The following is a 16,180-nucleotide window of genomic DNA, read 5'->3' on the forward strand; positions in this document are numbered from 1 at the left end:
CATCAATATTAGTTACGACAGCTGCTAAGCTATTATTTAACAAATTATCATTTAATTATCTTGTTCTTCCAGTCTTTAAATGATTTAAGAATATCCAATTAAAACACCTGAGAAATGATTCAGAAAAAAAAATCTGAAGGTCACCTCAGTTGTTTAAAAGAGCAATTTATATAATTTTACTGATGATCTGGTGTTTGGTTACTTAAAATCAGATCAATTACATTAATGTTATGCATCTGTCAATAGCAGTCTCAGATGTCCCAATTTAGATATTCCCAGCTGTTTATCATTTGTTTATTAATGATAAAAAAAATGCGTTCATAATAAACGAGCATAAAAATTCACCTACTCCAAGTTTTAGAAATAATTAATGCTCGGAAAGCATACGCTTGCAATTTTAAAATATCCTTATACACTAGCCGCTTCAGCAGCTTATGAGGTCACAAGGCTTTTTAAAAAAATTCATGGTCTTCTGATCACTTGAGTTACTGTTCTCGTGCAGAGAAACTTTTCTTCTACCTAACAACCTAGTCTAAAGATACACATTCGAGTTGAGTTACAGAGGATATTACGAACAATCTGTAATGCTAGAAAAGTTCTCCAACAAACCGAATTTGGGAGAATTCGGTAGCTGAATAAAATTCCGTCCATAAAAATATTTCAGGACTGTGTATATGGATCTTACTTTAACCAGCATTGGGAATTATTACAAATATTTGTCGATCTGTTCATTTTTTTTTTTTTTTTACCCTGAACAATTTCAACCTGTACACCAGCGTTTCCCAAACTATGTTCCGGTGAAAGTGAATAAGTGTTCCGTGAAAAATTATCAAAATTAATATGAGCGTGGAATGGTTTTAAATGCTGCGACAAGTTCAAACATGTTTGAAAATCAGGCGCTCCTCACTTTGCGTGTGGATTGCGTTGTCAAGGCCAACGCACGCTGGCCTCGACTCAGGCGCCCGCAGTTGTCGACACCTCCGAGAGCGAGTGAAGTACGGAGGCATCTATTCTAGAAAACGTGCGGTCACAAGCAAGGTCAATGCGATGCGGCCCAGCACGCCTGTAGTGTGCGTGGTCGGATTTTTGGGATGCGATACAGCCTGCTGCGGCGATAGTGCACGCTTAGCTTTATATGGAATACGAGACCGATGACACTCGACTCTAACCAAGGTGTTCCGTTAAAATTTAGGATTTGTAAAGTGTTCCGTTGTAGGAAAAGTTTGAGAAACCCTACCGTACACTATTGAAAATACTTCCAAGAACTCGTTAAGCATAATGCTCGTTTTCCCCCGCCAGGCCGAACTTTTTTTTTTCTTTCCCTCCCACTGTTTAAAACTTGCAAATATTTAGTAGGACTGTTTGAGAAACTTTGTTGAAAAAAAAAAATTCAATTTTTTTTTTTAATCTTCATAAAGTTGGAAATTTTTATTTTCAAACGGATTGAAAATCATAATTCAGTCCTCTAATTTGTTAATAAGGGTTCTCGGTTCAAAATTAACCGATGAAGAAAAAATAGTTAACATTTTTATTTACGAAACAATTTCATTTTTTTTTTCTCTTCTTATAATTGGACCGGTGTTTTTTTTTTTTTTTTTTTTTTTTTGAGGCAAAAAAATTCCTTCCTGGCTTGATTTTCAACGTGTTAAGTGTAGATCAGTTAGAGTATGACCAAAAACCAACTACTGAACTAAACAACTACTCGCTCCCCCTCCCGGGGGAGTAGTTAAAATGTATCTTATCCTTTTTTCAATCTTATTTTTATATTCTCAAATAAATAAAATTGGATGAAAATCCGAAATTATTGGTAATATTTTAATTGTTCCTCTTTCTCACTATTTGTTTAATTCCATTCCAATTTCCAAAATAATCTACTCCCATCGTCACTTTTGCATCTCAACTACGTGTCTTTCCCTTCTCCCTTATTGTATTCTCGTCAATTCCAATAGTATTAGTTGTTTCAATCCGTCCACTAATCCATTAGTCTTCAAGTCGATCAGTGTTGCTATAAAGAACTGGGCAACTTCACTCCGAATAAGTTTACTTACAGGTTGGTTTTAATGATCATCCCTAAGGCCATGATGTGGGGGTAGCTATTAAGCAGATGTATTTAAGTCTGTTTTGCGGTGAAAGTTACTCTCATTTCCATAAGAAAGCTTCTGACTCCATATTACGCCCAGTTAGCTTTATATCAGGAACTCTCACCTAATAACGTGTTGGTGGTGCACCTCTGTGCATTCACGGCTCGCAGAAGCATAGGAACAGATTCCACAGGGTGTCGAGCATCCTCCATGCATAACTTGACTCATATCCGCTGCAGTTGTAGGAACCCGATGACAAGGTGCGTTGTCCTGTTAAAAGTTGGCACTGTGGTCAAGGTATGCAGATATGAATGGTGATGGTCGGCTAATAGATCCCTGTAACGTTCTATTCAGTATTTGTGAGATGATAACCAACAGACCTAGGGATTCACTATTCAGTATTTGTGAGATGATAACCAACGTGCCAAGGAAAAGCTCCCCAGACCATAACACCAACTCCACGCCTGTTGAACGCAACTGTGCAACCAAGGGATAGGGCTTGGCGGTGTTTATGCCAAATGCGAATCTGGCCATCAGCATGGTGTAGCAGGAAACGGGACTCATCATTCCAGATGACATACCATCTGTCGAGGGTCCATTAACGACGTTCATTGGCCCATGAGAGGCGTTGTTTACGATGCTTTGCCATCATCATGGATACCCTAGTTGATCTCAGACTGTGTAACCCCATACGAAGCAAGGTACGGCGCATGGTGCATGTGGAAATGAGCGGAACTTCCCCGCTGTTGTACTGGTGGGTGAGCTGTGTGACTGTTGCAAGTCACTGCTGAGATACCAGTCGTAATACCCGATGCTCACTTCTAGGATCAACTACGATTGACTAACCTATGAACTCTATTGCTGGATGTCTGTTCGTGGTTAATTTAGTCCTGGTACACCCTTGATACATTAGTACAGGGAACCACCAACAAGTGCAGCTCTTTCCGAAATACTGGCACCTGCCCTCCGGGCCTCAACTATCTGCCCGCATTTACACATCACTTCCAAACGTTTATTGATTACGTACAGAGAATAGGTGTGTGCCCATTTATAGTAGCCGCACGTGACGTTACTACCATGTGGTACGTTATCGAGCCGAATATGTAAATGGCGGAAGGGGCAGTCATAATGCAAAGATAACTCAGTGTGGATCGGTCAATTACCTTTAAGTGAACTGCCATATAGAGATGCCTCTGGTACTGAAACGGCAATCGAACTTGGGATTTTTCCAAAATGGATCATTATACATAAAAAAAAAAAAGCGCTTTTCATCCTCAAATGTGTACCTCAAGTCTAAGCTGCGTGTAAAAATCGCATGATTGAGTTGTCAAGGTGATACAAATGAATACAATTTTTCTGAATTAGTAGGCCATCCAACAGTGAATACTGCTACTTAAATATTTTCAGTTCGTTCGAAAATCACTCGAATTTAAGACATTTTTAATTCGGTTACAGTTCATTTAGTACATATGGACTCTGAAAGTCCAATTAAACAAGGAAACATTTTAAGAGATTCGCTAAAACTAATTGTAAAAAAATAAAAATAAATAAAATAGAGAATTATAAAATTACACTTCTGAAATAAGTGGAGCTCCCAAAGCGATACATACTTTGAATAGATAACATTCTAATTTTAAGAACCAAATGGTAGTTCTTTTATAAAGATTGGAAGACCGAATGAAATTAAAACAAATAAGAAGAGAATAATTTTATTCAATTTAAATGGATCCTTTAAAAAAAAATTTTTTTTTTTTTTTTTTTTTTAAATTATGATTGGTGAATGAACCTACAATGGTTCTCCTAATAGGGATATTACTCATCTCGGAATTAATCTCAGCTGCATGTCTCTTTTTCTCTCTATCTCGCTAAGATGTCCGTATGTCAACACGAGTTATTCGAATAAAAAACTTAATATCAAACTATACTGGTTTTGAACGCAAATGTCAACTACCTTATAATGCTACTTGTCGTCTAGCAACCGTTTGTATTCTTTCCCACAGTGGGTGCTGCAGCTTGAAGTTTGTACTCTTTCCTACGCCCACTTCTGTGAAAAGTAGTTCGTGTCCTAGAAGATCAGAAAGTTAACCTTTCTATTTCTTCCACAAATTAGGACTCAGGTGGCGTAGGAACAGTTTGGTTTATTGGGGAAGTTGCTAAGAGCATGTTAGAAGGGTGCCAATGACAGGATACTGTACCAGTTATCGAAATAGTCACACTAAAATAAAAATAGGCACTTAGCTACAAATTTACTGAAGGCGCCAAAAATCTAGTTGCGTTAGTGTTTAGGACCTGTCCATAAATTACGCAATGATCTTGCGGGGAAGGGGGCGCAACAGTAAAAAGAAAGTCCACAAATGTAAGAATTTTTTAAGAGAGCAATAACCAGTTTAATTTACGAATGGATCTTCCACTTTTCTTTCTTAAATATTATATAATTACTTAGTTTGACAATACTAAAATAGTTATTGCGAAGTTTCAACTCTGAGATTTCTGGTCCTGATACTATTGAAATTTAGATAGACACTGAACGTTAATTGAAATAAGTTTGATAAAGAATCAACTATTTACAGTAAACAGCAAAATATACACTTACAATTAACTTTTTTTTCGGAAATTTAGTAAAAAATTTTAATTATCACTTCGATTTTGTCGATCGTCAGTCGTGTTTTCATTAAATTCAATCTGAGACATTAAGCTGTAAGAAGAGGGTAATGAAATCAGAGTAATTAGTGTTCATGAGAAAGATGTTGAAATAGCCTTAAGATAAATACAACCTTTTATGAACTATGAGATTAAAATATCATTTTAATTCCACAACTCCATAGTGTAGTTGGAAGGAAGGACCAACGTGCACGCTTCGGTTAGGAAAAGATCTGAGTTCGAAAATCTCATTATGACAATCTTTAGATTAATTTTATAGATTTTTTTTTCAGTAATGCTGAATTTACCGCTTCCCGTCAAAGAGGTAAGTCAGATAGAAAACACACAAAAATATGTTTGCATGGCTCAGTTAGTAATAACTTTACCCTTCGGCTGGAAAAATCTTGATTCAAATCCTGTCTAGGATTGATATAAAGAGCTTTTCATCTGAGAGTGAATTAGCCAATCTCTTAAAGCAGTGGCAAGGTCTCTCGAAACTCTGAAGGCTGGGATTTGAAGGGTTAAATGAGCTGGAGAATATAAGATGAGTGGCAGGCCTAATGCGCCTGCATCAGAACCTTGACCGTAATTCCAGACAATACCAAATATTTGCGAGTTAGGTTAGTGTAGTGTGGATAGATTAAAGACATCAAATAACAGATTTGCGCCATTTTCTGTCATATTCTTGTATCATCCTTCTTTAAACATGCAGCTAGAAATGCATTTAACTGCCGTGATGAAGAAGAGTGAAGAATGGCAGCCCATTTTTAAAAACTTAGGGCTAAATAAATGTCTTTTTGGAATGAAAAATGGAGTAAAGAATTAATTGATTTATGTTATTTAATAAAATTAATTACTTAAATACTATTTTATTTTGAGACTAATACCATATTCACTTTTTAAGAAACTTTGTTCTGGGGGTAACGTATTTGTTGTATAATTTTTGAAGAAGATTTTATGCATTAAAAAGCGAATTACAATCTTTAAAAAAAAAAAAAAATGAGTGGTTCATGTACGATTAGGCGCCAACGACCTATTTTTTATTTTAATGACACATTTCATGACAATCTACGAACGTAATGTACAAGTATACAGTCCACTGACATCCTAGGCCTAAAATAGCAGATCGTTAGCTTCCAGTCAAGTGTCCCCCCCCCCCCAAAAAAAAAATACTCTAGAAAGAAAAATTAGTATCCATTTCGCTGATGCTTGGCTAATAATTCATGAGCTAGAATTAATGGTAAATTATTTAAAAACGACAACATATGTGGCACACGTTTTAAACAAAATGTATGTTGCAGTTTGTAATAACCTTTTACGATTTTTTTTTTTTTTTTTTTTTTTTTTTAATTGCACGATCTCGTAGATACCCATAATTTAATTCCAGTTATTCCTGAAACTTGACCTGTGGTGAACTGCAACTAAGTTTTTCTAAATAAAATTGAAATTAATATAAAAAAACTTCTTAGAAAATTCATGACTTTTTTCGATGTCATTTCTTACATATTTTTGCTAGTTTTATCACTAATGTGCCAACTATACTCGAAAAACGAGGTTGCATCATCCCTGTCTCCCCCCCCCAAAAAAAATTCTGTGAATTTGAGTAGTCTCCTCAAAGAATCGAACGTCATTTTTTTTTCTTGATATTTTCAAGAATGTACTTTGGTTTTTCCGCCCCTCGAGACTGCTTGTTCATTACTTCGTAATTTCTGGGAATGATGAGAACTGAATTATTCATTTATTGGAATTAGTGGTATATTTTATGTCATGCTTTAAAATTATATTAAAAAAAAACAATTCTAGAATTTCAAATAAAATGGTCATCGACGTTTTTGTAAGACATGTCAGATTTTTTTTTTTTTTTTATTACTTGGTCATCAGTACTATTAATATTAAGGAAACGTTATATTTCTATTCTTTCTGCTCAGTTGCATCCTGTGTTAGAAGTTGTGAATAAATGAGTTGAATATAAGTTGTGAATGTAGTCTCACAGTTTTCCCATTACATTTATTCTAACGTTCAAACACCAGTTAGTGAAAGGCATTGTTGAGACAAAATTGAAAGTTCAACTGTCTTCCCGAGGAATTTTATTTTTCTAGGAGTTTGGCTTATTTAATAATAAGCAGGAAAATTAAAGCCATAGTGACAGGTATTGTCTATCATTGTTATCGAACGATTCGTGATTTGCTGGAGAAAACTCCAAATTTTTGGAAGGGGGGAAAAAAGGGTAAAAACTGTCTCTACATTCTTCTATAGGCTAAGTTCGATAGTCAAAATTAGAGAATTCATCCTCTGCAACCTTGATTTTATCTTCGACACAAACTCAAATTCTTTAGTTCTGTGAAAAACAAAATGCCTTGTCTTTGCATACAGCCAACTTTGGTATTGTTAGCAGCAGTGGCCGCTCGTGGCTTGAAATCGTGGGAGTAGTGCAACTTTCGAAATATACGTACACACTGTAAGTACGGTGTATACGTGTTTCGATAAAATATCAAAATTATGGTGAAAATGAAAAAGAATTAAACACGAAACAATATTGTTTATTATCGATAAAATTATAGTTTGGTATAATTCAAAATTACTTAAAAATAAAATCCATTATCATAACCTCAATGTTCTAAATTAAAAACTATAAACAAATGTTGTCTTTAATTGTAATGTTCAATTTAAAGAGACGGAGTAAACACGATAAGCACTACGAACACTCTACTACTACTGGCGCAAACTGCATATAAACAACAGTGGAGCTGCGCGATGGACAGTGCCGCATTACGCTAATAGCTCGCATCTCACTATGACGTGCATATGCAATATGACACTGTGGAAAACACAGTGCCGCTAGCGTCCTTCGCCCTCCTAAGTGCTACAAGATGGATTTTTATACAAAATAAGAGAATTGTATAGGATTGTTGATGATAAAATTAAATATTACAAGCAAATAAAAATAAATATATCGAGAAAAATTGGGGGGGGGTATGATTAATATCCAGAAATGTGACGTCATTTCAGTGAAATCGTTGAGAACCATACATCTCTTTACTTGAATTGTTTTTAAAAAAAAAAAAAAATTTTTTTGATTAAAAAAAAAACAATTTTTTGATTAAAAAAAAAACGGCGTTAACCTGTCTCACGTTTGGGGGGGAGAGGGATTTCCCCTGTCTAAACAATATTCTTTCGTTTGTTTTCCTTCCACAAAAATGAACACTGGTCTCGAAACATTCAACTTGATGGGAATAACGAAGAGAATAAAGAATAGTCAATCAAGACCAGTTATGGAAACTCGTTAGCAAACATATGAATAAATATGTGAAAAATACAACAAAACACAAACCAAATACGTGTAGTACACATTCAAATTCATGCTCGATAGAAGAATATCGGAAACCTTTTGAATATCAAGACATCAGCTGTGAAGTTTTATTTATGATGTGTTCTGTACGGATAACTTAAGTTCTTCCCATCCCTTTAGTGTAAGTTGAGCTTTCTCAATTCACCTCATGAACATGAGTAACGATGGGGGGGGGGGGGGGGGGAATTGACCGGGTGGAACAAGTTTCCGCGTTGGTAACCTCGTCATTTGTTTCGTATAATAAGTTATTACGCCAGTGAAAATTCCAATGAGGAAACGTTAGTCCATCACTTAAGGTCACGAATATTCATTCTCCACTCCTGAAACGCCCTCTTAATTACATGAATCATTTGTTTAATTTTGGGGCATTATCAAATGATGTTTGGACTCCGTACCATTCCCATAACTGCATAAGAGAACGACAATATTATCATAATCGTGTTTAAAAAATGTGGAATTTCATTTCCACGCAAGGGCATGTAGTCGCTAGTATCCCCCCCCCCCCTCCAACCCTCTTTTCACAAGGGAAACTTACGATGGCAAAATAAGCAAACAAATTCCGTATTTTCTCATCCAGTGTTAAATTTGACGTCTTATTCAAATTTTAATTAAAATATGCTCCCGTCTGAACAACACAGACAATGAAGAATAATGAAATGTTTAAGTTTAAAATATTTTTACAGTAATTATAATTAAGCCATCTCGTATACAGCACATGAAATGCAAGCTACGTGTATTGAAATAATTATTGTAACAATCGCCTCCGTAGCACAATTAGAAGAGTTGCAAGATGTATCCGACTGGAGAAGACCCGAGTTCGATTCTCGTCGTGACGCGAGAATCTTCATATGGACTTTTTCAGTCGAAAGCGAGTTAGCTAATCTCATAAACTTGGTTTTTCATCTTATACAGGAAATATACAGGGAAGGGAGGGGAGGGGGAGCACCTTCGATGCCAACCCCAGTTTCAGGTTCTCTTGCAAGGTACCTTTCCTTGTCATGATTCCGACATTGCGAACTGTAAATCCTGGTCTTAAGTAGCCCTCTAAATTCATGTTACTAATCCCTCTCACTACCTTTGGTTGAACTATTATCCTGCACTTAAGCCTTCTACACTACAAGCCGTACACCCAATCAAATTGCTTCATTTTGCTTTACGTCCTCCCTATCCCCGTTGTCTATTTACGGGATGAAAAATCTGGTAATTCAAAAGGAAAAACCTAGCCACATCGACGAGACCGGTAATCACTTTCAGACGAAGGTTCCTTCACCCCATCGATGAGAATTGAACCCACGTCTTTTCCATTCGGAGGATAATGTCGTGTTAGTCTTTCGACTGAGGCACTGTAGGTAGGATGGGGTGCTCAGTAAATGTCTGTGTTCAGTAATCCAGATTGTTATCAATGCTTTTTTTTTTTTTTTTCAGAAATATATAAAAATACAAATTGCTGCTGAAGATAATTTAATAATCAGTTAAACTATCGCGTTCAGTAATATGCCATCACTGTTATACACGAAGAAATGACTGATAAGTATTCAAGCCAGAGTTATGTGAAATCGTGCCTAAATGGCACGTTTTTTTTTTTTTTTTTTTTTAAATGGCAGTGATTACGATCTGAATCAATGGGAATAGAGTTTTACTGCTGAAACTCTTTCTGGAATCAAATATTTCCATCGGGAAATGAACATAATTTTGATATTTTCCCGGTTCATCTCGTTATGAATTTGTCAGATGTTAGGCGCTATGATGAGAGTGTGGTGTACAACTTGTCTGGGCACCCCCCCCCCAAAAAATAATTTGTTTATTTGTATTAATAATTTCAATTAGAGTGGTGCGTGTTAATAATGCTTTAAGTTTTTCGGTTGGCAAACCTGCCTACGGTAATGCCAAAATAGCATCTCCATAGGATGTTCGTTCAGTATTTTAGATATACCTAACCAAAAAGTTTCCTGATTTTTTTCCCCCCAAATCACTCAGTTTTATTTATACTAGCCTCTGTTTCTAAATTAAAAACAATTGAAAAAAATTTAGAGATGCTGATATAAAAATGCGAAAGGTTTAATAATCGGCATTAAACAAGAATTTACTGACAAAAAAACTTGACTGGAGAAAGAACAGAAACAGAGAGGAGAAAAAACTGACTTCTCGTTCCTAAATTTTTAGTCAGGGTATTGACACCACTGTCGTAGTAAGCTGTGAACTTTGGTTCTTCTACTCCAGTGTGGGAGGGATGTTGCTTTGACGTCTCACTTTCTAATTTAGTAATGATAACAAACGTTTTAAATCCAAAATAATAATAAAAAAAAGAGCGAAATGCATTTATTGCATTGTAATTTAAAAATACAAAAGAACAACACTCAGTATGGCAAATATATGCTACTTCTCTCTATATATTTTTTTTTGGAGTTTGCAAATGTTTATGTTATCATTTTAATTCAATAGATATCCCCTCACTACACACTGGAATGGAAGAATTCTAATCGAAATTGAAGTTATCACAGAGGCGTCGCTGGCTGAATGTATTCCCACGGGATTCGAAAAGTCAACTTCGCTCATTTGCTTTTATCATTTAGCTACTGATAAATCTTTAAGTATACTACTATGACTTTCCCCATCTTTCCTATACCTACACGATGAGTCAAAATATGACCAACCAGACTGCATGGTTTGGTTGGTAGGAAACAGGCCATTCCTGGTGATATTCTGATATGGGATTGTCTCATGGATAACGTGAAGTCCTCTCATCCCCATTTAAACAGCCGGCTAATTCTTACCTGGAATTGATTGATCCAGGTATTCCACTATAAGGTAACAATGCAGCCCGATGGATGTGGACTCTTCTAGCAAGAGAACGCCGATCTCAAAAGGCTCATTGTGCAAGCATGGTTTGAACAGTGTATCCAAACTTCCATGTTCTTCCGTGGCTACCTAATTCTCCTGATTTCAATCCATCTAACATTTGTGGATCTTGGCTCGGTCGCTGACCACCGGGACGTTATTGTGCCTAGTTAATCCAGAGTACCCCAGGACACCGTCCTGGGTCTAGTGAAGTCAATAGCAAGAGGGATGCAAGCGATTATCCCTGCCAAAGAAGGGCTAATAAGTATAGGTGGACGGTCAATATTTTTACCTGGTTGTATAAAGACCATTTTTCTATTTCTTTTGATTATTTTATTTTCTCCCAGTCCTTGGTTTTCTTTCAAATCAAAGGTCCGTTCATAGCACCTCCGTGTGAGACATTCACTTCACAGCATGGAAGGTCCATATTTAGACAATTATGGGGTAGGGTAGGCGTTTCACATCGAGGACTTTTCAGCAAATTGCCATCTTATTGTCTGCCTTTCATCCTCCTTTGTACTGTCAGTTTTCCCTTGGGCCGTTCACAGCATGTTATCGCTGGTGATATCTTTATATTTTCCTTCTCATACAAGTGTATCAGGGCTGTTTGAGGTCAGAGTGACTTTCTGGCTCTGTCCAAACCCTACCCATTGTTTTGCTGACGATTATCCTGTAAATTCTTCCTACTCATACGACAAATTTTACAGTGCTTAAACGATTCAAGATCTACAACCGGTTGCCAACACTATCTTCATACTCTCCTTCAATGGGGTGAATGACAATCGAGTCACACTTTCAATGCTTCTAAAATAAAATTCTTCATAATTTCATATATAAGACCATAATTGTTCTCTCCCCTTACCTTTGATAACGCTCGGCCATTAGTCAAAGCCAGATCTATTCTCGGATTGACACCGTCCGAGAATAGATCTGGCTTTTCTGACACAGACGCTCCACGTCCATCTACTGCTCCCAAAACTGACATCCTCTTTTCACTCAAGACGTTATTTTTCACTTTTCTAGCTCTGGACAGATCCGCCCAACTTTGGAATACTGCTGTGATACACAGAAAAGTTCTCTAAAAATTCTTAATGCTGTCCAGAACTGGGTAATTTGCTAAACGGACGACCACGATAGCTTTCTCACAAACTCTTTCAAGCCACTGTGTTTTCTAACATGCAACTACAAACAGCATAGCGTTCTGCAAATATGTTATTAAAAAACTCCACTGTCTTTCTATTCCCTATCGGGGAGTAGGTGAGGGCGTTTTATTCATATGTGTTTAGGAAACAGGGGGGGAATTTTAATCTTCACTGGTAGCCAATCAGAGACAGTTGACCCAAGACCAGTACAGTAACGAGGGTATGAAGCGTCTGTGGAAAGTGTCTAACTTGCGCCCTCCCATCAGTGGCGCACTCAGGATTTAATCTTGGAGGGGGCCGAGCGCTCAGGATTTAACACCTTGGGGGGGGGGGGGAAACGAGTTGAGTATACGGTTTGCGAATACACACTACACATCGCATACGACCTATAACTGAGCATCTGCAGTGATCGCTAATTCATAAGTAGCACACAACATAAATAAAAAAAGTGAATTTTAATTAGGAAAAGATTTTTGGAAATTTTTCTAGTGTTTTTTCCTTTTCTTTGGGGGGTGCCCGGGCCACTTGGCCCCCCCCTCTGGGTGCGCCACTGCCTCCCATAACCCCAAATGACAAAAAGTTTGAAAAATTTAAATGTAAGAAAAATTTAAATGTAAGAAGTTAAATTTTACTAAATGCAATATTTTACTTACTGTTAACCCCATCAAAATGAGTTTCAGTGTGTTGCAAAATTTGTGTCTCCAAACCTAGTTGCGCCCGTGGCCGGCGCCTCTTTCGCCACGCCCTCGTTACGGCACTGCCCAAGACAATTACATTTTATAATTACACTAATTATAAACAGCATCTGGTGAAGTTAGGAAGATTTAAGTGTTGCCAAATGTTATATTTTTCAAAATTTCTGATATGAAAAATATAAAAATAATATCTCTGTCATGATTAGATAGTGTATGTAATCTTCGACGTCTAGACAACTAAACAGATAACAGTCAAGAAACAGGCCCAAAATTTCTCATGGGTTTTTGATTTGCTGTTTCCTCGATGAAATTAATAGCTAGAAGTCTTTGAAACTTCCTAATTTCACTGAAAATTTCTTTTCATTCTCGTCGTGTCGATTTTCGATACTCAAGCTTTTTTCTTTCTTCTGCGTTATGTTTGAGTTCAATGTTTTTAGATTGTATGATGTGCACATAATTATCATTTTCCCTAAGAATTATAAATATATTAATAAAAATGTTACTTAACTGAATATTTCTCTCTTCTTAGGGGAAGGGCGTAATTTGCAAGAGTGGTCAAAGGAGATGATTAAAATACCACTTCCAAGGGGCTCTTTAACATCGAAACTCAGATGAACAAACCTAATGGTTGAAGTCAGAAAAAAAAAAGGATGTCATGTCGAGCAAGTTCCGACTTTTCCTAAAATGCATATATCCATCCACTGGGGAAGTAGAATTTTTTTTTTTTCTTTCCCCGCAAGTTTCTTTCGTTTATCAGTGACCATTCTGAAAATTTGCTGGCAGAAGGGAGACGAGCCCTTAAGAATTGCATTAGAAGAAAGGTCTTAAAAATGCGTACGTTATAGGCTTCATCTAGGAAGCATGTCTGAACTAAAGAGATTTGTGAATAGTCTAACGATTCTAAAAACCAATGAAACCGTAGGATAGAACAAAAACAGATTGCTGAGAAGTGTCTTCGTAATATTCGCATTACGTGTAATGCAGAAACACTATACAGTTCATCTAATTAATGCCTGTCCTGGTATTGGGACAGGGTTGAATTATTCACTCCTAAGGATTGTTGAGTCATTTTTCTCAAATTCAAACCACCTTACCTGTCTTAATAAGTTGTGCTAAGATTAGCAGGTGTAGTTTGAAAAATATGACGCGTTTATCACGACGTTTTTGCAGTTGCAGAATATCTTAATGTAGCGGGTGGAGATTCCTTCAATTTTACGCTTACGCGTTGACCATGCATGATTTCGAAACCAAATCCAAAGGAATAAGGTGGTTTAATCCTTAATCCCGTGGTATCCTGTGTTTGGAAACTGCGTGTATTCTTCTAGCCGGCATTTGAATGAATAACAAAAAATCCGTTTTTCTACTGCTGAAAGCTCAGAACGAACGATATCCTCGTATAGGTTTCGGGTAGCAGAGCAGAAATACCTTTACCTTGGTTACACTATCAGTGCTACAGAGGATATTTCATATTAATGATAGACATCCGCATGTGTCTAACATTAGTTTATTAACAGTAGTTTTAAAACATGAAATGCAAAGACCAAGGTGGTCATATACGAAAATATGAAAAGTCGATACAAATGCAAAAAATCATAAATAAACAGTAGAATTTTATATACATATAAAAACTAACTTTTCATTAATAAAGCAAATACTTTTAGCAACGAAAATATTAGTTGTAACAACTATATAAACATAATAAAGAATATAGGATGCACGCACGTGAACCATTTTAAGTATTTAAAGTAATCAAGTATAATTAAATATACGATATTTTCATTAACTGAATTCTTCATTCTTTTTAGACTTCATGATGATCAATCGAATGTTCTTAAATTTCCAGGATCGATCATTTACTGCTTTTTTTGCATTTGTATTGTAAGATTATTCTGTACTATTTAGCCACCGCTGTAAGGATTCGATTTTCGTTGTTAGTCTGTTTAATGTGCCAGTGACTTGTCAGAAAATTTGCTTGAGAAGGGTGGAAAGATGAGAACAAGCCCCGATAAACTATTTGTATAAATTTTTCAGTTACTTCTCTATTCAAAAAAAAAAAAAGGCATAGGAGCTTAAAACCAGGGGATTGTATTCCTCTCCCCGTGCTTGCCTAGCTAAAAGTTCTTAAAATAAAAATCATATTAGTAATCAGATGCCGCTCTCCTCCCCTGCTGTTAAAAATGCTTGCTATACTGTTAATTGAACGCAAGAACAACCATTATTAAATATGTCACGCAAAACATACTGATATTGCTGTCAGCGAAAGTGCAGCCTTTGCCACGCTCATAAGTTATGTTGCGTTCAGTGATGCATAATACATCTCGCATAACTAGTCTTTTTTACCAGTGTTTTCCAGTGAATAATTCAACAGTTTTCGCGTAGTAGTTTAATTTCTTTGAAATTTTTGGGATTGGCTTTGCACTTGACGTAAAGCCGAGTCTCGATTAACTAGAAACCGTCAAGTTTCTAGATAACAATAAGTAGGGTAGACGCTAGGTTTTGTGGGGTGGATTGTTCTCCTGCGATAAGTCCTTTGACTTCTTGGAGGTGTCGCGTAATAATATCGGGGTACTGATCCCTGGTCTTGTTCTCAAATAGAACTGTGTTAGAATATTAGTGTATTCGCAAAAACAATATAAATAATGTGAAGTGAATGCTCGTAAATCATTCACAAAAGTGCTCGTAAGTAAGCAGCTCGCAAAGTATTTTAAGAATCACAGTAGAAAGAGCATTATAATGTCAAGAATATGCTAGTGAATGCACTATAATATTTAAGAAATAAATATTAATGAGCTTAAGTAGCTTTATAAGTAGAATAGTTTCTTTTTATTTTTTTTTTAAGGAAGGTGACGCTATAATTTTCAGCTTACACTATGTCCGACTAGTCCTATAATCAACTTTCTTTTTATTACATAAGCAGGTAAAATAAACTTTGAATAAGCAAACAGATGTTCTTACCAGTGGTATTCCTCCATTGACATCACCTTCGGGAGTGATTTTTGGATATAGTCCGAGATTACGTTCATAAAACAAGGCTATTTTATCCCCGAGGAATTTCTCCCCTGTGTTAACCGAGATATCGAACTGCCTCAATATTGAAGTTAGATTGACGTTGTATTTTAGAGAACAATTTTCCGACGGAGCATTCCAGTAAACTTTAAAATCGGGTACGGTTAAAACCGTCAACAATAAACCTAAAAATTGAAGAGCACATAAAAGAAAGCTCATTGTCGTAGTTCTAGAAAACAAGCAATAAAAGTGAAACAGAAGTTACGTATGATTCTAATACATGTCTCGTGGGATTTTGACATATGCCATGCTTTTTAACACCTGTTGTAAAATGCTGCGACAGAATGATTGGTTACTTGAAACGGAAAGTTAGCTGGAAGTTCACATATTGGCATAAGTCCAAAAAAAAATAAAATAAAATAAAAACTT

The 16,180-nt window shown here is 36.2% G+C and overlaps 1 protein-coding gene across 1 annotated transcript in view; it reads right to left on the reverse strand.

The window, feature by feature from the left end:
* The window catches only part of LOC150093676 (hyaluronidase-like enzyme CsHyal), a 40,083-nt gene extending 24,113 nt beyond the window's left edge, over positions 1-15,970 (reverse strand). Inside the window, exon 1 of the mRNA XM_090412740.1 lies at positions 15,701-15,970. Coding sequence (XP_090268866.1) covers positions 15,701-15,970 — 270 coding nt within the window. The remainder of the gene's footprint in view (positions 1-15,700) is intronic.
* Positions 15,971-16,180: the final 210 nt, after the last annotated feature.

Source organism: Typopeltis vanoorti, chromosome 23 (assembly GCF_054136105.1).
Source record: "Typopeltis vanoorti isolate ZY-2024b chromosome 23, IOZ_Tvanoo_1.0, whole genome shotgun sequence".
NCBI classification, from domain to species: domain Eukaryota; kingdom Metazoa; phylum Arthropoda; class Arachnida; order Uropygi; family Thelyphonidae; genus Typopeltis; species Typopeltis vanoorti.